The following is a 23,572-nucleotide window of genomic DNA, read 5'->3' as shown; positions in this document are numbered from 1 at the left end:
TATCTTTGTTTCCACCTCCAGCCCAAGGTATCACTTTTCTACTTTGTCTCTTCACATATTTGTCTTTTCTGGTTAAATGTGGCCGCTATATGGCCTTTTGTGTCTAGTTTTTTTGTACTTAGTATGATTTTTTTGAGCTTCATCCTTGTTATAGCATGTATCAGTATTTCATTCCTTTTTATCGCCAAGTAATATTACATTGTGTATAAATGTGTATATGTGTATATATATAATATACATATAATATATATATTATGTACATAGTATATATATATATAATGCATTTTATTCATCCTTTAAGCAATTGATGGCCATTTGGGTTATTTCTATTTCTTGGCTATTACTATAATGTTATGGACATTTGCTTATAAGTCTTTGTTTGCAAGCATGTTTTCATTTCTCTTGGGTAGTTATCTAGGAGTGAATTTTCTTGGTCATATGGTAAATTTATGCTTAACTTTTGATAAACTGCTCAACTGTTTTCAAAGGTGGCTGTAACATTTTGCTTTCCCACCAGCGATGCATGTGGGTTCTCATTTCTCCACATTCTTGACATTTGCTGTTATCTGTCTTTTTGATTACAACCATTTTAGTCAGTATGGAGTGGTATTTCATTGTTTTAATTTGCATTTCTTTAACGACTAGTTATGTTGAGCATATTTTCATGTGCATATTATGCATTCATGTATCTGCTTTGATAAAATATCTATTCAATTTTTGTCCATTTTTAAGTGGGTTATCTTATTTTTGAGTTGTAAGAGTTCTTTTTGTATTCTGAATACAAATCCCTTATCAGATGTGTGATTTGCAAATATTTTCATGGTTTTCTTTTTTTCTAACGGCTTGGATATATTAGTCAGAGTAGGCTAGGTGATATTGCTGAAAAAAAGTTCAGTGGTTTTAAACATCAAAGTTATTTCTCATTCACATAAATTTTGTTATGGGTCCAGGCAACTCCCTCTTGCAGCTGTGTTCTATGTGTTGGCTCACTGATGCATGTTGCCTTCAATACATGCTTCTATGTGCACCAAGGCAAAGAGAGTGTTGCAGACTCTTGCACTGGCAATGAAATGCTTCCATCCAAATATGAGACATGTCAGTTCTCCTCCCATTTCATTGGCTGAATGAATCATATGGCCATGCCTAACATCAAAGGGAGAAGGGCGATCCCTCCACATGGGATTGAATTGACAACAAGGAATGTTGGTGAGCAGCACTACTGTTAGGGGAACCACTGACCAAAACCACCCGCCCTGGCCAGGCCCTACTGTAACCACTTGCATGAGTTATCTTACCACAGGAGGTCCTGGTAAGGAACATGGAACTAACAAGCTACCACCAACCAGAAGAATTCGGGAAAGGTCAAAAGGAGAGAGAAGATACCAGTCCATATGTCCTACAAACCTCCCAGAACCCTTCCCGCTGGAATCCATCTTTGCTGAGCCATGCACCTGCCACCGGGAAGGACCCTGAGTCAGAGTGATTGGCCAGAGACAACCCAGAAACTAACCCTGTCGCCATAAAACCCGAGACTGTGAGCCACGTGGCAGAGCAGTTCTCCTCGTTTCCCTTACCCTGCTGCTTTCCGCCCGAGCGCCTCTTCCCAATTAAGTCTCTTGCTTTGTCAGCACGTGTGTCTCCTCAGACAATTCATTTTTGAGAGTTAGACAAGAACCCACTCTCAGGCCCTGGAATGGGTCCGCCTTCCTACAACACTACTGTCTATTGTGTTGGGGGGGTGGTGACAGGTAAGAAAAAATAAACAAATGTATCTTCATATTTTTAGAAAGGTGTGAGTGCTATTAAGATGGAATAACAGGGTGATAGAATAATAACTGGGGGGACAAATTTAGACTGGGTGATCAGAAACAGTCTCCCTGAAGAGGGCTCATTTGAGCTAAGGCTCCAATGACAGCAATGAGCCAGTTAAGTGAATATCAGGGAGGAGCCATCCAGGTCATGACATAGAAACGGGGGTGGGGTGGGAGGTGGTGGGGTGGTGGTGCGGGCAAGTCCCCTTGGTGGGGAAGTAAATTTTATTCAAAGTGCAATGGGAAAACAATGAAGTGTTCAGACAGGGATCAAACCTGATTTACATTTAAAAAATATCATCCTGGGTGTGGTATCCAGAATGAATTGAACAAGGCCGAAGGCAAGACGGAGGACGCAGTTGATCTGGGTGGTAGAGATAAAGTTGGAGATAGTGTGCAGTTTATGGAATGTACTAATGAGCTAAGGAAAAGAGGAATTAAGGAAGACAAGTGAGTTCTGAGTTTAAGTTCCTCAGTGGGTGGTAGTGCTATTTACTGAGAGGGAAGAATGGGAGGAAGGTCCTATTAGGCTTCACATGCTTATCAGACATTCAAGCGGGCATTTAAGTGTAGGAATCTGAATATAAAATATAAATTGGGGAATTACATATAGATCTACCTCATTGTTTTAAAATCTTCATAGCCTTAGGCCTTAACAGATGTGCCATCGACCATATAATAAATAGTTCTATTTCATGGTTTAACTGGGTGGATCCCAGACTTTCCGAAAAAAATTATTGTATTACAAGCAATGCACGATTAAAATATCTGTACAGTATCTTAGTTCTACTCGTGCACTGTAACTTCAGTTCATTTCTGAAAGTGGAGTTGCTAATTCTAAGGATATATATGCATTTTTACTTTTCTTTTTTTTTTCACTTTACATTTTTGAGAGGGGCCAAAATCCTTAACCTATCTATGCTTGCAGCCACATTGTTGTTTCCTCATACTCTGGCTGACACTGGGTATTATCAGCACTTTTTAATTTTTGCCACTCTAATCATGGAAAAAAGGGGATGCTGTTATGATTTCAATTTGTATTTCTTAGGAGTGGAATTGAACTTCTGCATACTAGCCAGCTATTTGCTTTTCTTACTCATGCTCTCTTTGACTTTTAAGCTATGTATGTAGATTCCCTGTGTCCCTGTGGTGCCAGACTCAGGAATCTGAGCGCGGGATGGCCAGGATGGTGAGCTCTCTTTTAGCAGGGACCTTTCATCCTGTGCCCTGCGCACCTGGCCACTGGTCCTGGACAGGGGACGAGAGGAGAAACAGGCGTGGTGCGGTGAGAACACAACTAGGGAGATAAAGATGGCATAGGAAGGACGATGCACTGCCCACAGGACAGACACAGCACCCGGGGAATCCCCCCCGACCTCGCTCCAGCTTGATTTCAAAAGTTGCGAAACTACCGAGGGCGTCCGGAGAGCAACTGCCCCAGGTCCGGGGTCTCATCTCGAGGCCCCGAGACTCCGAGGCCGCAGAACCGCGGGGTGGGGTGGAGGGGCTGTCTCCAAACGAGCGGGAACAGAAAACCGAAACCAAAACCCGTCAGCCAGCTCCCGCCGCGCCGCCCGCGCTCCGCTAGCTCTGGGCCCCGCCGGCCGCCGAGGGCGCGTCTTTCTTCCGCCATGGCAAGTTGCTTTTGCTTTGGGTTTTGCAGGGCGGAGTGGTCCTTGTCCCGTCACCACGGTCCCCCAGGAGGACGCGGAGCCGGGCAGAACGGGCGAGGGTGCGGGGTGACCGGGGAGGCGCGGGGAGGGACCCCGAAGGCAAACCTAGCCCGGTTTGTCTGCACCTGTACGGGTGGCAGTTCCGCGCGCTTCACCGCAGGCCAGCTCCAAAGGGACGCATCGCCGCGGCCTCCTCCGGCACCTAGTGCCTGGTTGTCGGGGACACAGCTGTTTGGTCGACGAGTGGACTCGCAGCCAGTGTTAGGGCTTAACTGTTGTCCTGCCACACTTTGGGAGCAGGAGAGGAGAGAATTTCCCAGAAATGGAGCCCACCGTTTCCTTTTGTAAAGGGCCAGCAAGAAGGATTCTAGCCAAGGACACAGTTGGGAAAGCAGCCTGACGTCTTAGCGGGAATTTTCTCTTGTGGCCTTAGTTCTTTCTCCAGACACAAAGGGCTCTGTGTTGTCACCATCTTTGCTGCCTAGCAAGAACAGTTAGCAAATTTAAGATTTAGGCTTCCGTGTACTTTGTATCAAGCGCTTAAAAGCAGTGGCAGGGCCTTCAATTCCCGGTCAGAAGTGCCCAAGCAGTTGTGAAGTGCAAGTGCGACTTTGTTTACCGGTGGCGGTAAAGGCAACGTGAATGAAAATAGACACCTAATTTTGAGAAAAGGAATGTAAGCGAACTCAGTGAATAAATTTAATTATCTCTCCCAAGTGCTTTACTTACAAAAATAAACTCACAGTTTTTCTTTTTGTTTTCGGATACTATGGTCAAAAGTCTCTTAAAATGTATCATTGATGCAGGGAAATTGCTGTCATTTTAATACCTGCCGACCAAAATGCTGCCCCTGTTTCAAAATTCTGTATCTCCATATGGTAACTCTTGAAAGGGCTATCTCCAAGACCTCTCTTTTTCTTCTTAACGGTGGGTAGAAGACATCAATAGACATCAAGGAGAAGTTTCTTTGATTTCAAAGATAAATGTAGACATTTGAACAAAGAAATATGGTATTAGTATTGATGAGGGCAGAGGCGGAGTAAGATTTCCGAATTTAAATTGATTTAAAGATTTTCTTTGGCACTGATGAAGAAAAGGAAGCTAATACACTAGCCACTTATCCGTGGAGGTTGGTGTGGACTGTTAGAGCCAGATGTATAGTAAATCAAGACAAATCTCATGTGAAATAAAAATCCCCTTAAAGTCTCAAAAATCTGTCATTTTTTTTTTTCCTTTTCTAGAAAGAACTATTTTGAGATAATTACATCTTACCACTTGGGGCTAGGATGGAGGAACACATTTTTATATTTTCATTGTTTCCTGTGCAATTTATTTGTCCTTGAATATTTTAAGAAACTGTTTTCCTCCATTAAAAGTACCTCCCATAACAAAGAGTTCATAATTATTATGAGTTTCCTTTTCAGGAGACACTACCTTTGCTTTATATGTCTCAATATGAGCCATTTTCATCCTCCATTCCTCTGTCCCTTTGCTTTTGCTGTGAACTCTTTTGCATTATTTTTAATCAAAAAAATTTTTTGTTGTTGTTGTTTTTGCGATACGCGGGCCTCTCAGTGTTGTGGCCTCTCCCGTTGCGGAGCACAGGCTCCGGACGCGCAGACTCAGCGGCCATGGTTCACGGGCCCAGCTGCTCCGCGGCATGTGGGATCTTCCCAGACCGGGGCACGAACCCGTGTCCCCTGCATCGGCAGGCGGACTCTCAACCACTGCACCACCAGGGAAACCCTCTTTTGCATTTTTAATCAAATTTGACCATTAGTTAAAATTCGACCTCAGCCTTCAAGTTCTCTCTTTCATGAAGCCTTTTTTGACTGGTTTAGCCAGAATTAATCTTGCTTCCTAATCCTAAGTGAACTTTATTGTGAATGGTCCTGTATCCTTCTCAGATTTTGGGGTGTTGGTCTGTTCTTCTTGTAGAGAAGTAGACCTCCCTCTTTTTGTGCCTACCAAGCTCTGTTGAAATGATTTGTGTATGAGCCTGCCTCCTTCTCATCCATAACTTAGAGGCTCTTTTTGTGTGTGTGTTGGTAATCTTAAGGCCCATCCAGGTGCCCCGCACATAATAAATGCTCAGTAAGGTTTTATGGTGGAACAATTTCAGGGTGAGGGGTGTGCTTTATGTCTTCGTATGTGTCATCTTTGGTACCCAGCATATTGCCAGATATAGAACACCTGCTTCATTAATACTGTATTTGTTAATTGATTAACTAATCGACAAGATACTCTATATTCTAAGAAATGCAGGTACATTTTTGCCACCTTATTTTATAACAACCAGCTGAAAAGTCAGAGGAGATGCTGAGAGAGTGCATATCCTGGGGGCGGTCATCATTGACTTTAGGCATTTTCTATTATTGAATTCCTGCTATGAAAAATAAGGATTTCACTCAAGTAACCTCTGACTTCTCCCACCTTTCAAGCTTGAAAGTTTTATTAATATTTAAATTCTCCTGTGGACTATTTTTGTAACTTTCATAATATACTTAAAATTTTGATGGTATTACATGATTTTCAGTAACATAAGTATAGATTTTTCTTTCTATCTTTTTTTCTCAACTTCTGTTAGTTTTGCCTTTATTCTTACATTGACAGGGTTGAATGTTTCCATTTTATTCTATAATCATATTTAAGTCTTTGGTATTTTGAAGATTTAACAGAATTAGTCTAAAAGATAAAAACCAATGAGAGTGTCTATATTATTATGCAAACAGTAAATACTGTTTACAGCAGGGCCTAATAATAGTGTGCTGTGATTACTTTTTCTCCTTTTGGTCCAATGTCATGTGTATTTTTCCTTTTTCCACTTACAGAAAAATGTTCCTCGCAGCTGTGTCAAATAGATTCTCTTTTTTTGGTATTCTATAATTTACTGAAAACACGCACACTTTAATTTACTTATGATCTTTAGGCTTGGGCCCTTTCAAATGCCAGAAAGTGGAGGGGGAGTGGGCTTGCTCTGGGGTGCCAGCACCCACACTAGCAGGTCAGATTCTCCCTAGAGTGTCCATTCAGTTTTGTTTTGCCACTAGCTTTTCAACTAATCTTTCTGGTTTTGGTCCCTTTTTTCATTTCTGAGGTTCTTGCCATGAAAGTTGTCACCTTTGCATTGCAACCCCCTTTTCTTTATTCTGGATTCCCTCTGTCTTATCCTTCCACATACTTCTGTATCTTTTCCGTCTTCAAGAAATTGTTGAAATCTCCCCTATGCTGCTGATTGCTCCCCTTAATTGTGTTTATTCTCTTTTTTATTCTTCTACTTTCATTTTAAGATGCTCCTGGGTTAGAATGGACACTGTGTGTGTGCTTAGACTGTTTTCTTGATCAGGGAGGTCAGAAGCTGTTTGCCTATCCCCAGTGAAGTCCTACTCTGAGTATATAGAGTCCTCTGAACTGAAAACCGAAACATCTTTATGATCTATTAACCATTACTTGGACCTGTGAGACATCCTGTCCTCCCTGGGGGTAATTTAGGATAGATTATGTCTGAGCTCTGGTGTAATCAAGCTGGACTACCTATATATGCATTGGGAGAAGTTTATAGGTCCACTCCCCTAAATGAGCTGGGGAACAAATTAAAACCTTAATACAAGAAGTTCACAGAGAGTGAGCCCGGGGAAGGATCTACTTGCACTTGGTCCTCTGTTCCCAGGGTGGCACAGTCTACAATAGCATGTGCTCTCAGTGGTTGAATTCTATTTCAGGTATGTGCTGGAAGGCAGGGTTTACTTCACTGTAGCTCCAATGTTATTTCCAGGGTTTTATTTTTTTATGGTGACTTTTTCCTAATTTTACCAAAAAAAAAAAAAAGAAAAAAAAGAATATGTTCTTTATTACCTTATGTACTTTCAACTCTACAATCAAGAAAACATACAGCCAACTCCAAACTACAAAATTTTGTGGTTACCTTAACTTTTTTTTTTCTTTTGTAACATCTTTATTGCTTTACAATGGTGTGTTAGTTTCTGCTGTATAACAAAGTGAATCAGCTATACATAAACATATATCCCCATATCTCCTCCCTCTTGTGTCTCCCTCCCACCCTCCCTATCCCACCGCTCTAGGTGGTCACAAAGCACCGAGCTGATCTCCCTGTGCTATGTGGCTGCTTCCCACTAGCTATCTATTTTACATTTGGTAGTGTATATATGTCCTTGCCACTCTCTTACTTCGTCCCAGCTTACCCTTCCCCCTCCCCGTGTCCTCAGGTACATTCTCTACATCTGCATCTTTATTCCTATCCTGCCCCTAGGTTCTTCATAACCACTTTTTTTTTTTTTTTTAGATTCCATATATATATGTTAGCATACGGTATTTGTTTTTCTCTTTCTGACTTAACTTCACTCTTTAATACAGTCTCTAGGTCCATCCACCTCGTTACAAATAACTCAATTTCATTTCTTTTTATGGCTGAGTAATATTCCATTGTATATATGTGCCACATCTTTTTCCGTTCATCTGTCAGTGGATGCCTAGGTTGCTTCCATGTCCTGGCTATTGTAAACAGAGCTGCAGTGAACATTGTGGTACATGACTCTTTTTGAATTATGGTTTTCTCAGGGTATATGCCCAGTAGTGGCATTGCTGGGTCGTATGGTAGTTCTATTTTTAGCTTTTTAAGGAACCTCCATACTGTTCCCCATAGTGGCTGTATCAATTTACATTCCCACCAACATTATAGGAGGGTTCCCTTTTCTCCACACCCTCTCCAGCAGTCATTGTTGTAGATTTTTTGATGACGGCCATTCTGACAGTGTGTGGTGATACCTCATTGTAGTTTTTTTTTTTTTTTGGTGTACGTGGGCCTCTCACTGTTGTGGCCTCTCCCGTTGCGGAGCACAGGCTCCGGACGCGCATGCTCAGCGGCCATGGCTCACGGGCCCAGCCGCTCCGCGGCATGTGGGATCCTCCCGGACCGGGGCACGAACCTGTGTCCCCTGCATCGGCAGGCGGACTCTCAACCACTGTGCCACCAGGGAAGCCCCTCATTGTAGTTTTGATTTGCATTTCTCTAATGATAAGTGATATTGAATAGACTTTCATGTGTTTGTTGGCAATGTGTATATCTTCTTTGGAGAAATGTCTATTTAGGTCTTCTGCCCATTTTTGGATTGGGTTGTTTGTTTTTTTGATATTGAGCTGCATGAGCTGCTTGTAAATTTTGGAGATTAATCCTTTGTCAGTTGCTTCATTTGCAGATATTTTCTCCCATTCTGAGGGTTGTCTTTTCATCTTGTTTATGGTTTCCTTTGCTGTGCAAAAGCCTTTAAGTTTCATTAGGTCCCATTTGTTTATTTTTGTTTTTATTTCCATTTTGCTAGGAGATGGGTCAAAAAGGATCTTGCTGTGATTTATGTCATAGAGTGTTCTGCCTGTGTTTTCCTCTAAGAGTTTGATAGAGTCTGGCCTTACATTTAGGTCTTTAATCCATTTTAAGTTTATTTTGGTGTATGGTGTTAAGGAGTGTTCTAATTTAATTTTTTTACATGTAGCTGTCCAGTTTGCCCAGCACCACTTATTGAAGAGGCTGTCTTTTCTCCACTGTATATTCATGTCTCCTTTATCAAAGATAAGTTGACCATATGTACATGGGTTTATCTCTGGGCTTTCTATCCTGTTCCATTGATCTCTATTTCGGTTTTTGTGCCAGTACCATACTGTCTCGATTACTGTAGCTTTGTAGTATAGTCTGAAGTCAGGGAGCCTGATTCCTCCAGCTCTGTTTTTCGTTCTCAAGATTGCTTTGGCTATTTGGGGTCTTTTGTGTTTCCATACAAATTGTGAAATTTTTTGTTCTAGTTCTTTGAAAAATGCCAGTGGTAGTTTGATAGGGATTGCATTGAATCTGTAGATTGCTTTGGGTAGTATAGTCATTTTCACAATGTTGATTCTTCCAATCCAAGAACATGGTATATCTCTCCATCTGTTTGTATCATCTTTAATTTCTTTCATCAGTGTTTTACAGTTTTCTGTGTACAGGTCTTTTGTCTCCTCAGGTAGGTTTATTCCTAGGTATTTTGTTCTTTTTTTTTCATTGATTAGCTTGACTTTTAAAAAATTTTTGATTTAAAAAATTTATATCTCGGGACTTCCCTGCAGTCCAGTGGTTAAGACTTCCCCTTCCCCTGCAGGTGGTCCCTGGTCAAGGAGCTAAGATCCCACATGCCTCAGGGCCAAAAAACCAAAACATAAAGCAGAAGCAATTTTATAACAAATTCAACAAAGACTTTAAAAATGGTCCACATCAAAAAAAAAAAACTTAAAAAATTTATATCTCAATCTTTTCCTTTGTGATTACAATTATTTTTAGGTCTTTCTAAAATCAGACAAATGTTAACCAGTGTTTTCCATGTATTAATAAAAGGGGTTTCCTTTTTACATTTTAACTCTCAAATTTATATAGAGTTTATGCTGGCATATGGTATGAGGCCAGGCTCTAACCTTAATATTTGTTTTCAAGTATCTAATCAATTGCAAGAGCGCCTTTATTGAGTAAAATAGCTTTTCCCACTGGTGTGTAACATTGCCTATATTAAGCAGAATCCTATTTATTTGAAGAGTATCCTACTGTGTTTTTGCAGGCATCAGTTTTGAAGGTCAAGGAATCCGAAGCTTCTGAAAGAACAATTGTAGTTGCTGGTCTTCCAGTTGGTTCTGTTAATGATCAGTCGCTGGCCGTATTAGTGAAGAGTCACTTTCAAGATATTGAGAATGAGGGTGGACTTGTTGAAGATGTGATATATCCAACAGGAACCAAGGGAGTTGCATATGTAACATTCAAAGAAAAAAAAGGTATTTCCCATCAAGTTTTTGTAATCTTAGAAATACTTCTGTAATGAAATTAAAAATTGAATTTCATTAAAATAATTCATGGGACTGGTAAAGTTTAGAGTGTATTTAAAATATAATAATTCTATTTTTTTAACATTTTTATTGGAGTATAATTGCTTTAAAATGGTATGTTAGTTTCTGCTTTATAACAAAGTGAATTAGTTATACATATACCTATGTCCCCATATCTCTTCCCTCTTGTGTCTCCCTCCTTCCCACCCTCCCTATCCCACCCCTCTAGGTGGTCACAAAGCACCGAGCTGATCTCCCTGTGCTATGCGGCTGCTTCCCACTAGCTATCTAGCTTATGTTTGGTAGTGTATATATGTCCATGCCTCTCTCTCACTTTGTCACAGCTTACCCTTCCCCCTCCCCATATCCTCAAGTCCATTCTCAAGTAGGTCTGCGTCTTTATTCTCATCTTGCCCCTAGGTTATTCATGACCTTTTTTTTTTTTTTTTTAGATTCCATATATATGTGTTAGCATACAGTATTTGTTTTTCTCTTTATGACTTACTTCACTCTGTATGACAGACTCTAGGTCCATCCACCTCATTACAAATAACTCAATTTATTTTCTTTCTATGACTGAGTAATATTCCACTGTATATACGTGCCACATCTTCTTTATCCATTCATCTGTTGATGGACACTTAGGTTGCTTCCATGTCCTGGCTATTGTAAATAGAGCTGCAATGAACATTGTGGTATATGACTCTTTCTGAATTATGGTTTTCTCAGGGTATATGCCCAGTAGTGGGATTGCTGGGTTGTATGGTAGTTCTATTTTTAATTTTTAAGGAACCTCTGTACTGTTCTCCATAGTAGCTGTATCAATTTACATTCCCACCAACAGTGCAAGAGGGTTCCCTTTTCTCCACACCCTCTCCAGCATTTATTGTTTCTAGATTTTTTGATGATGGCCATTCTGACTGGTGTGAGATGATATCTTATAGTAGTTTTGATTTGCATTTCTCTAATGATTAATGATGTTGAGCATTCTTTCATGTGTTTGTTGGCAACCTGTATATCTTCTTTGGAGAAATGTCTATTTAGGTCTTCTGCCCATTTTTGGATAGGATTGTTTGTTTTTTTGATATTGAGCTGCATGAGCTGCTTGTAAATTTTGGAGATTAATCCTTTGTCAGTTGCTTCACTTACAAATATTTTCTCCCATTCTGAGGGTTGTCTTTTGGTCTTGTTTATGGTTTCCTTTGTTGTGCAAGAGCTTTTAATGTTCATTAGGTCCCATTTGTTTATTTTTGTTTTTATTTCCATTTCTCTAGAAGGTGGGTCAAAAAGGATCTTGCTGTGATTTATGTCATAGAGTGTTCTGCCTGTGTTTTCCTCTAAGAGTTTGATAGTGTCTGGCCTTAAATTTAGGTCTTTAATCCATTTTGAATTTATTTTTCTGTATGGTGTTAGGGAGTTTTCTAATTTCATTCTTTTACATGTAGCTGTTCAGTTTTCCCAGCACCACTTATTGAAGAGGCTGTCTTTTCTCCACTGTATATTCTTGTCTCCTTTATCAATGATAAGGTGACCATATGTGCGTGGGTTTATCTCTGGGCTTTCTATCCTGTTCCATTGATCTCTATTTCTGTTTTTGTGCCAGTACCATACTGTCTTGATTACTGTAGCTTTGTAGTATAGTCTGAAGTCAGGGAGCCTGATTCCTCCGGCTCTGTTTTTCTTTCTCAAGATTGCTTTGGCTATTCGGGGTATTTTGTGTTTCCATACAAATTGTGAAATTTTTTGTTCTGGTTCTTTGAAAAATGCTAGTGGTAGTTTGATAGGGATTGCATTGAATCTGTAGATTGCTTTGGATAGTATAGTCATTTTCACAATGTTGATTCTTCCAATCCAAGAACATGGTGTATCTCTCCATCTATTTGTTCATCTTTAATTTCTTTCATCAGTGTCTAATAATTTTCTGCATATAGGTCTTTTGTCTCCTTATGTTGGTTTATTCCTAGATATTTTATTCTTTTTGTTGCAGTGGTAAATGGGAATATTTTCTTAAATTCACTTTCAGAAGTTTCATCATTAGTGTATAGGAATGTTAGAGATTTCTGTGAATTAATTTTGTATCCTGCTACTTTAACAAATTCATTGATTAGCTCTAGTAGTTTTCTGGTAGCATCTTTAGGATTCTTTATGTATAATATCATGTTATCTGCAAACAGTGACAGCTTTACTTCTTCTTTTCTGACTTGGATTCCTTGTACGTCTCTTTCTTCTCTGATTGCTGTGGCTACAACTTCCAAAACTATGTTGAATAATAATGGTGAGAGTGGGCAACTTTGTCTTGTTCCTGATCTTAGTGGAAATGGTTTCAGTTTTTCACCAATGAGAATGATGTTGGCTGGGGGTTTGTCATATATGGCCTTTATTATGTTGATGAAAGTTCCCTCTATGCCTACTTTCTGGAGGGTTTTTATCATAAATTGGTGTTGAATTTTGTCAAAAACTTTCTCTGCATTTATTGAGATGATTATATGGTTTTTCTCCTTCAATTTGTTAATATGGTGTATCACGTTGCTTGATTTGCGTATATTGAAGAATCCTTGCATTCCTGGGATTAACCTCACTTGGTCATGGTGTATGATCCGTTGAATGTGCTGTTGGATTCTGTTTGCTAGTATTTTGTTGAGGATTTTTGCATCTATGTTCATCAGTGATATTGGCCTGTAGTTTTCTCTGTTTGTGACATCTTTGTCCGGTTTTGGTATCAGGGTGATGGTGGCCTCGTAGAATGAGTTTGGGAGTGTTCCTCCCTCTGCTATATTTTGTAAGAGTTTTAGAAGGATAGGTGTTAGCTCTTCTCTAGATGTTTGATAGAATTCGCTTTTGAAGCCATCTGGTCCTGGGGGTTTTTTTTGTTGGAGGATTTTTAATCACAGTTTCAATTTCAGTGCTTGTGATTGGTCTGTTTATATTTTCTATTTCTTCCTGATTCAGTCTCAGAAGGTTGTGCTTTTCTAAGAATTTGTCCATATCTTCCGGGTTGTCCATTTTATTGGCATATAGTTGCTTGTAGTAATGTCTTATGATTCTTTGTATTACTGCAGTGTCAGTTGTTACTTCTCCTTTTTCATTTCTAATTCTATTGATTTGAGTCTTCTCCCTTATTTTCTTCAAAAGTCTGGCTAATGGTTTATCAATTTTGTTTATCTTCTCAAAGAACCAGCCTTTAGTTTTATTGATCTTTGCTATCCTTTCCCTCATTTCTTTTTCATTTATTTCTGATCTGATCTTTATGATGTCTTTCCTTCCGCTACCTTTGGGGTTTTTTGTTTCTTCTTTCTCTAATTGCTTTAGGTGTAAGGTTAGGTTATTTCAGGTGTTTCTTGTTTCTTATGGTAGGATTGTATTGCTATAAACTTCCCTCTTAGAAATGCTTTTGCTGCATCCCATAGGTTTTGGGTTGTCGTGTCTCCATTGTCATTTGTTTCTAGGTATTTTTTGATTTCCTCTTTGATTTCTTCAGTGATCTCTTGGTTATTAAGTAGTGTGTTGTTTAGCCTCCATGTGTTTGTATTTTTTACAGATTTTTTTTCCTGTAATTGTTATCTAGTCTCATAGCATTGTGGTTGGAAAAGATACTTGATACGATTTCAATTTTCTTTAATTTACCAAGGTTTGATTTGTGATCCAAGATATGATCTATCCTGGAGAATGTTCCATGAGCACTTGAGAAAGAAGTGTATTCTGTTGTTTTTGGATGGAATGTCCTATAAATATCACTGGAGTCCATTTTTTTTAATGTATCATTTAAAGCTTGTGTTTCCTTATTTATTTTCATTTTGGATGATCTGTCCATTGGTTAAAGTGGGGTGTTAAAGTCCCCTAATCTGATTGTGTTCCTGTGGATTTCCCCTTTTATGGCTGTTAGTATTTGACTTATGTATTGAGGTGAGCTTCTGTGGAGTGCATAAATATTTACAATTCGTATATCTTCTTCTTGGATTGATCCCTTGATCATTATGTAGTGTCCTTCTTTGTCTCGTAATAGTCTTTATTTTAAAGTCTATTTTGCCTGATATGAGAATTGCTACTCCAGCTTTCTTTTGATTTCCATTTGCATGGAACATCTTTTTCCATCCCCTCACTTTCAGCCTGTATGTGTCCTTAGGTCTGAAGTGGGTCTCTTGTAGACAGCATATATATGGGTCTTGCTTTTGTATACATTGATCCAGTCTATGTCTTTTGGTTGGAGCATTTAATCCATTTACGTTTAAGGTAGTTATTGATATGTATGTTCGTATTACCATTTTCTTAATTGTTTTGGGTTTGTTATTGTAGGTCTTTTCCTTCTTTTGTTTTTCCTGCCTAGAGAAGTTCCTTTAGCATTTGGTGGTGTTTTGGTGGTGCTGAATTCTTTTAGCTTTTTCTTGTCTGTAAAGGTTTTAATTTCTCTGTCAAATCTGAATGAGATCCTTGCTGGGTTGAGTAATCTTGATTGCAGGTTTTTCTCCTTCATCACTTTAAATATGTCCTGCCACTCCCTTCTGGCTTGCAGAGTTCCTGCTGAAAGGTCAGCTGTTAACCTTATGGGGATTCCCTTGTGTGTTATATTTTGTTTTTCCCTTGCTGCTTTTAATATTTTTTCTTTGTATTTAATTTTGGATAGTTTGATTAATATGTGTCTTGGCTTATGTGTTTCTCCTTTGGTTTATCCTGTATGGGACTCTGTGCTTCTTGGACTTGATCAACTATTTCCTTTCCCATATCAGGGAAGTTTTCAACTATAATCTCTTCAAATATTTTCTCAGACCCTTTCTTTTTCTATTCTTCTTCTGGGACCCCTATAATTCGAATGTTGGTATGTTTAATGTTGTCTCTTAGGCTGTCTTCATTTCTTTTCATTCTTTTTTCTTTATTCTGCTCTGCAGTAGTTATTTCCACTCTTTTATCTTCCAGGTCACTTATCCGTTCTTCTGCCTCAGTTATTCTGCTATTGATTCCTTCTAGAGAATTTTAAATTTCATTTATTGTGTTTTTCATCTCTGTTTGTTTGCTCTTTAGTTCTTCTAGGTCCTTGTTAAGCGTTTCTTGTATTTTCTCCATTCTACTCCCAAGATTCTGGATCATCTTTACTATCATTATTCTGAATTCTTTTTCAGGTAGACTGCCTATTTCCTCTTAATTTTTTTTCCTGGTGGTTTTTTACCTAGCTCCTTCATCTGCTGTGTTTCTCTGTCTTCTCCTTTTGCTTAACTTACTGTGTTTGGGGTCTGCTTTTCGCAGGCTGCAGGTTTGTAGTTCCCGTCGTTTTTGGTGTCTGTCTCCAGTGGCTAAGGTTGGTTCAGTGGGTTGTGTAGGCTTCCTGGTGGAGGGGACTAGTGCCTGTGTTCTGGTGGATGAGGCTGGATGTTGTCTTTCTGGTGGGCAGGTCCACGTCTGGTGGTGTGTTTTGCGGTGTCTGTGGCCTTTTTATGATTTTAGGCAGCCTCTCTGCTGATGGATGGGGTTGTGTTCTTGTCTTGCTAGTTGTTTGGCATAGGGTGTCCAGCACTGTAGCTTGCTGGTCGTTAAGTGGAGCTGGATCTTGGCGTTGAGCTGGAGATCTCTGGGAGATTTTCGCTGTTTGATATTATGTGGAGCTGGGAGGTCTCTTGTGGACCAGTGTCCTGAACTTGGCTCTTCCACCTCAGAGGCACAGCCCTGACGCCTGGCTGGAGCACCAAGAGCCTTTCATCCACACAGCTCAGAATAAAAGGGAGAAAAAGTAGAAAGAAAGAAAGAAAGAAAGGAAGGGAGGGAGGGAGGGAGGGAGGGTGGGAGGGAGGAAGAAAAAGAAAAAAAGAAAGAAAGAAAGAAGATAAAATGAAGTAAAATAAAATAAAGTTATTAAAATAAGAAATAATTATTAAGAAAAAAGATTTTTAAATAAAAAAAAAAGAAAACAGAAAAATGGACAGACAGAATCCTAGGAGAAATGGTAAATGCAAAGCTATACAGGCAATATCACACACAGAAGCATAGACATACACACTCACAAAAAGAGAAATAGGGAAAAAAATATATATATCATTGTTCCCAAAGTCCACCTCCTCAATTTGGGATGATTTGTTGTCTATTCAGGTATTCCACAGATGCAGGTACATCAAGTTGATTGTTGAGATTTAATCCGCTGCTCCCAAGGCTGCTGGGAGAGATTTCCGTTTCTCTTCTTTGTTCGCACAGCTCCCGGGGCTCAGCTTTGGATGTGGCCCCGCCTCTGCATGTAGGTCACCTTAGTGCGTCTGTTCTTCGCTCAGGCAGGGCGGGGTTAAAGGAGCAGCTGATTCGGGGGCTCTGGCTCACTCTGGCTGGGGGGAAGGAGAGGTACGGTGTGGGGGGCGAGCCTGCGGCGGCAGAGGCCAGTGTGACGTTGCACCAGCCTGAGACGCACTGTGCGTTCTCCCTGGGAAGTTGTCCCTGGATCACAGGACCCTGGCAGTGGCGGGCTGCACAGGTTCTCGGGAGGGGAGGTGTGGAGAGTGACCTGTGCTCACACACAGGCTTCTTGGTGGCGGCAGCAACAGCCTTAGCGTCCCATGCCTGTCTCTGGGGTCCGTGCTGGTAGCCGCGGTTCCCAACCGTCTCTGGAGCTCCTTTAAGCAGCGCTCTGAATCCCCTCTCCTCGTGCACTAGGAAACAAAGAGGCAAGAAAAAGTCTCTTGTCTCTTCAGCAGCTCCAGACTTTTCCCGGACTGCCTCCCGGCTAGCCGTGGCGCACTAGCCCCTTCAGTCTGTGTTCACGCTGCCGACCCCAGTCCTCTCCCTGGGATCTGACCTCTGAAGCCCGAGCCTCAGCTCCCAGACACCGCCTGCCCCGGCGGGTGAGCAGACAAGTTTCTCGGGCTGGTGAGTGCTGGTTGGCACCGACCCTCTGTGCGGGAATCTCTTTGCTTTGCCCTCTGCACCCCTGTTGCTGTGCTCTCCTCTGTGGCTACGAAGTTCCCCCCCATCCGCCACTTGCAGTCTCTGCCCTTGAAGGGGCTTCCTAGTGGGTGGAAACCTTTCCTCCTTCACAGCTCCCTCTCACTGGTGCCGGTCCCATCCCTATCCTTTTTTTTTTTTTTTTTTGCGGTACGCAGGCCTCTCACTGCCATGGCCTCTCCCGTTGCGGAGCACAGGCTCTGGACGCGCAGGCTCAGCGGCCATGGCTCACGGGCCCAGCCGCTCCGCGGCATGTGGGATCCTCCCAGACCGGGGCGTGAACCTGTGTCCCCTGAATCGGCAGGTGGACTCTCAACCACTGCGCCACCAGGGAAGCTCCCGTCCCTATTCTTTGTCTCTGTTTTTTCTTTTTTCTTTTACCCTACCCAGGTAGGGTAAGTTTCTTGCCCCTGGGGAGTTTCTTGCCTTCTGGGAGGTCTGAGGTCTTCTGCCAGCGTTCAGTAGGTGTTCTGTAGGAGCTGTTACACCTATAGATGTATTTCTGATGTATTTGTGGGGAGGAAGGTGATCTTCAAGGCTTACTCTTCCGCCATCTTGAAGTTCCTCAATAATTCTATTCTTGAGTATAAAAGTGGCACAATAGTGTGTTAAGCAGGAATAAATGTGAAAATGTCTCATGATAGAGTTGTCAATAACTGGCAGTGTTAAAGACTTCTTTTTTCTATATTTTAAAGCTGTCTATATCTTGGGATAAAGGTGATATGTTTTATTGTAGAAAATTTGTAAAATACAGAAAAAAACCCCACAAAAGTTATCTATAATCTCACAAGAAAGGTAAATACTTGGACAATTTTGAGGTGGCTTCAGCAGTATAATTATACCATTTGCTTCTCTTTGATCAAACCAACAAATGGATATTCTCATATAGTATCTGCTTTATTACTGGGAACGTTGGACTGAAGATATATGGTTTGGATCTGAGGTTAGAGTGAACCATTCTGTTCCCCACCTCCAACCTGACATAAGTGTGGAAGTTGGGTCTGCAGAGCTATTCACCCCTCCAGCCTCGTGGATGGGGCAGCCTTTGGTACAGCACAGTGGCTGGTAGAATAAGTTGCCAAAGAAAGGTGAGTCTCCATGCCAGCCTTTTGGAGGTAAAAGTACTACATAAGAGTAGGAGCAGAAGAGACCTTGCTCTGCTTGAGGGAAGATAGGGTCCAGAGAGAGATCCAAAAGACTGTGGGTTATCAGTGTGGGTATCCAAAAGACTGTGGGTATCTCTCACCATTAGTTATGTCATTCCTTCTCAATGGGGATGTTCAGGTAAGGGATGGCGGGAAGGGCTCCTTATTATTTCTCTAAGGGGAAAGTAGAAGTTAATAATTTTATATTATTAAGGGAAATTATTAGTTTTGTATATTGCATTGATTAACGCAGAGAGAGAAAGAGAGGGCTCATTCATTCATTTATTCCCAAGTATTTATTGAGCGTCTATTACTTTTCAGGCACCATTCTAGGCCTTGAGGTTATACAGCAATGAATGAAATAGGCAAAATATTTTTTTTTCATGAAGCATACATCTGTGGAGAGATAATAAGCCAATAAATGAGTATATAATTGTTGTGTGCTTTATTTATTTGTATATTTATGTATACTTATATATTTATACATATTATATAATATGGTGCTATAAAAAATATAAACAAGAATAAAGGGATAGAATGTGATGGATAGTGCTACTTTAGGTAGAGTGGGTAGGAAAATACTCTGTTTGGGTGACATTTGAACAGAGACTTGAATGAAGTAAGGGAATGACTCATGCAGATAAGGGGGAAGAAAATTCTAGGCACAGGGAAGGACTGGGAAACATTCTCTGAGGGACAGCCTGCTGGGCGTTCTGAAGAGCAGTGGGGAGGTTCGTGTGACTGGAGTGGAATGAGCAAGGAGGAGAGAATAGGAGATGTGGTTAGATGGGCAGCTGGGACCAGGTTATGTTTAGGAGCACGTGGGTCAAAGTAAGGTGTCTGGATTTTATTCTAGGTGACATGGGAAGCCATTGGAGGGTTTTAAGCAGAGGACTGACAGAAAGTGATGTCCTTTTTAAACGTGATCCATCTGGCAGACACATGTGGAGCATAAGAGCTACCAGTCGGTGCTGGTTTTGACTAGGGTGGTAGCAGGGCAGGTGATTGAGAACTGGTGGGTGTTCAGAATTTGTAGATGGACTAAGTGTCATTTTCTGAGATGCTGAACACGGGAGGAAGAGTACTTTTGGAAGGGAGCTAGTTATTAAGAGTTGAATTTTGGTCGTTGAGACGTCTATTCAGATAATGAAGTAGAGATTTCCACAGGCAGAAGGGAGAAAGGTCGATGTTGAAGAGAGAATTTTCAAGGTGATTTACATAGAGAGATGATGTCTAAAGCTGTGGAAATTGTTGACATCACCCAGGGGGTGGGTGTAAGGTTAGCAAAGAGGTGTGAGGCCTGAGGCGGCGGGGCAGGGGGGTGGGAGGGGGCATGCCAAAGCCTAGAGAATGGGGAGGGAAGGATAATTAGTGAAGGAGACTGAGCAGGTCAGCCAGTGAATTAGAGGAAAACAAACCAGGACAGTGTGATATCCTGGATTCAGAAAGGTGAAGTCTCCTCATGACCATAATTAACAGAGTGGTGGGGGATTTACTTTTAGGTGTTTGTTATGTATTAGATATAACATACAAAACATGCAGGTGTTTTACGTATGTATGTATACATCTATGTGTATACATTTTAATGTGTTAAAGTAGAAGGAAAAACTATGTAAATGCTGAATTTAGAGGAAACACAGAAAAAATCTTAGGTATTTTAAAAGCATTGAACATCTCTATTATTATTAATTAAAATAATTATTAGTGTATTGTGCCACAAACACTTCTGGTGGCCCTTTTTCCACTTAGTTGCAGAGAATGTCATCAGAAAAAAGAAACACTATCTAGCAGAGATGGTCAGGCCCGCTCAACTCACCGTCTCCCATTTTAGTGAAAAGGTAAGTGTAATGCTGATTCTCTGGATCCCATTTCTTCTGCAGAGTGTCTCCTCTACATAGGAGGCACAAAGCACCCTCATCCCATGACTTCTAGAAAAGAAAGTGCAAACTCCTCTTAACCTGAGTCGGTGTTAAAGGTCAAACCTGTGTCTTGAAATTTTTTTGTTATTGCCTGGTCATTTTTATGTTTCTCTATGACCCTCTTAATGTTTTTAAAGTGACAGTGAGCTTTTATGCTGTCGTAGATGATGTCAGGCATCTACCTAAAGACTTCTTTTGTAGGGGAAAAAACAATTAGGATGAACATTAAAAAGGAGCTTTGAAGACACAGTAAAGGTGGAAGTAAGAGGAAAAAGTAAAATTCAAAGCATTGGTTTAAAACTTTATTCTGTAAGAAACCTAGGGTTCTGTGCAGCCATCTGAGGAACTTCTAACTTGGAGGGCTCTCTACGGGGACCCCTATCTACAGAGCAGAACCAGAACAGTGTATTTCTCTGGGTTCTGCTTAAGACTTTGTTTCAAAAAAGCATTATGCCTTTGAAAAAATATTTGACCACCTTTATTTACGGTAATCCAGTGAGAAATGTGAATCCCAAATCGAACACTGTGGCCTTGATAGAGTTGTGGCATCCGTCTGATGGGCAGCTATGGCTCAAGAAGCCAGCTGTGCTAGGCAGTTGAGGCCTGGTTTAGGGGCTACTGCAGGGGAGACCAAGAAAGTGGCAGAAAAAGAGTGTGTTTATGTAGTCTGCTCCACTAGGTGGTGCTGTTTTAATTTCTCTGTTTAATTTTAGGTCTTCAGCTCTGTAAATGCTGTCCTTGATCTTTCTGTTTTTCGGAGTCAAATTGGTCTGAGAAGTCTGGTAATGGACCTGAAAAGGGAAATCCCAGCTTTATGCTTCAGTCCTTTGGAAGCCAATGGAAGAATCTCCGTTCAAGGATCATTTCTGGCTATCAAGAAGCTCAAAGAGTCTTTGCTATTAAAAGCAAGTTCTCTTTTAGAAAAAAACAGGAATAGACAGAGCCCCAGAGGGAGTACATGGAAAAGTAGTCACTCTTTAAAGCCACCCAGGTCCTCAACACCTGAGACTATGAGAAGAGGAGAAAGACTTGTTCTCGACACAGATATTTTCCTTTACCTGAAAAAGACGAGCGGATTTTATGAAAGCACACTGAAAAAATTTCATGCTGTATGTCAAGAGACAGTGGATGGTGAAATTACCACACTTTGTATAAGGAATGCTCAAGGTGGTTCTCAGCCAAACAATGAAAAACAGGTAAAAGAGCTCATTGAGAAATATTCACATGCTCTTCACTTCGAGCTTAGAAAGGAGACATTTATTTTGGAAGGAAAGGAAAATAGAGAGAAAAGAAATATTAAGCTGGCATGTAAGCAACTAAGTTCAAGGTACCTTCAGGTTCTGGTTAATTTTTATCATACGCACATTGACATCATAGGCTCTTCTTCTGACACGTACTTGTTTAAAAAAGAGGTCATGAAATTAATAAGGCAGAAAGTTAGGTAATAAAATCCTCAGCAATAGTAATAAGAACGGCTGCTGCCTTCCCTTACTGAGCAGTGGTGATGTCATGAGTGATCCCAGCTTTACAGACATTATCTCATTTAATTCTTTTTTTTTTTTTTTTTTTGGCTGCACCGCACAGCTTGCGGGATCTTAGTTTCCCAACCAGGGATCAAACCTGGGCCCCCTGCCGTGGAAGTGTGGAGTCCTAACCACTGGATGCCAGGGAATTCCCTATCTCATTTAATTCTTGTGAACATCTTTCATCACAGGCATTTCCATCCTCATGTTATAGGGGAAGAAACTAGGATTTGAATAGGTGAAAACACTTGTCTGAAGTTATCTACCTGTCCATCAGCAGGAGTTAAACCCAAAGATAATGTCTAAGGTATAAAACTTCAAAAATTATAAAACTAAATTTAAAGAAACTTCACTTTCTCTGCAACCCCAAATTCTTAGAAAAAAGAGGTAGCCTTCATTCTAACATATAAGAAGTTTGGATGATTATTATGCCATTGGCAATTTCTTAACATATACAAAATTTGCGTTTACTCCAAATAGAATTAGAATCCTAGCAAAACTCACTTGAGAAGCTACTTACATGGTATTTCTGATGCAGGTAGTCATTACTTGACCAAATCCCATATTAGTATAAGGCTACTGGACATACAGAACATTTTTTACTGCTGCTTACTTAGCCTAAGTACTTACATAACATGTTGATTCTCCTGTTGGAATTATGAAGGGAGTATAGTGTCTATTTTATAATTGTATTGTAAAATTAATAGCATTTCAGGAATAAGATCATGGATAATAAGAATAATAGCAAACACTTACTTGCTAGGCATAATTTTAAGTGTATTACATATCTTTACTCATTCAGTCCTGACAGCAGCCCTGTGAGGTAGGTGCTATCTTTAACCCCCTTTCACACATGAGGAAACTGGTGCCTAGTGATGTAATATAACTTGCCCATGGCTCTGATTACCGAACAGTGCTTCTCCCTTTTGTAGTCTCTCACAATTCTACTTAAACAATTGAGAAATGTTTCCTTAAAGATGACAGAAGGATTTGAAAATTCTTTACTGAAGGGTAGCCAGAGCTTGTAAGTCATTTGGTTGTCTGTGACTGACCTGCATTTAACTTAGCATTAAGCCAATTTTAAGTACCGGGGACACTGCAGAGACCCTCCCAGGATAATAAAATGATACATCTTGCTCATCTCAAAGCAAACAAACATGGTTACGATGATTTGAACTGTTTATATCAGTAGAAAAGCATAAGAAAAATCTATATGCTTTCATTTTTCTCAGCTACCTAAATCCCAAATATGTAAATGATTTCTATTTCTTTAAATATGTTATTTCATTTCTGTATGACTAAACTTTTTGCATGGGAAAATTCTCTTTATATGAAGTGTCCAATAAAGTATCTTTAAAAAGGTGTTTGACTTTCATTTTGCTTCTCGGGGTTTGTCTCAGTCTGGGTCCAGTCGGGAGAGAGAAGGCACACAGTAATTTGAACAGGGAAACTTTAATATAAAGAATTATTAACTATGACGGGATTGGAATAATGAGGGATTGGCTCATAAGAAACAGAGAAAACTCTACCAGATAATAGGAGTAACAGATATAAGGAGTAGTTTAGACAGAGCACCCAGGGAAAACCTCCCCCGCCCACCCTACAGCCCCGAACTTAGATCCAGACTTTGCCATAGGGTTTGTGCCAGGGAATCTTGCTGGAGATCCATCCTCTAGGGTACTGGAGGAATCTGTTTAGAAGGTGTCTCTCCAGCGACCCTCCATT

General features: G+C 40.5%; 1 protein-coding gene across 1 annotated transcript; it reads left to right on the top strand.

Annotated features, from left to right (window-relative positions):
- Window positions 1-1,200: 1,200 nt before the first annotated feature.
- RBM43 (RNA binding motif protein 43) lies at window positions 1,201-22,823 on the top strand (the record flags this gene model as incomplete). Its single annotated transcript, XM_082841068.1, is given in 7 exon segments — window positions 1,201-1,206; window positions 2,131-2,261; window positions 3,198-3,378; window positions 3,380-3,445; window positions 10,084-10,294; window positions 20,155-20,243; window positions 21,038-22,823. Coding segments are annotated over 7 exon segments (1,416 nt in total). The 3' UTR covers window positions 21,770-22,823.
- Between the last annotated feature and the right edge of the window lie 749 nt (window positions 22,824-23,572).

This window comes from Leucopleurus acutus (genome assembly GCF_964270905.1).
Source record: "Leucopleurus acutus genome assembly, chromosome: 6".
NCBI lineage: Eukaryota > Metazoa > Chordata > Mammalia > Artiodactyla > Delphinidae > Leucopleurus > Leucopleurus acutus.
The sequence above is the reverse complement of the archived record's forward strand: the minus strand, read 5'-3'. Positions and strand labels throughout refer to the sequence as shown.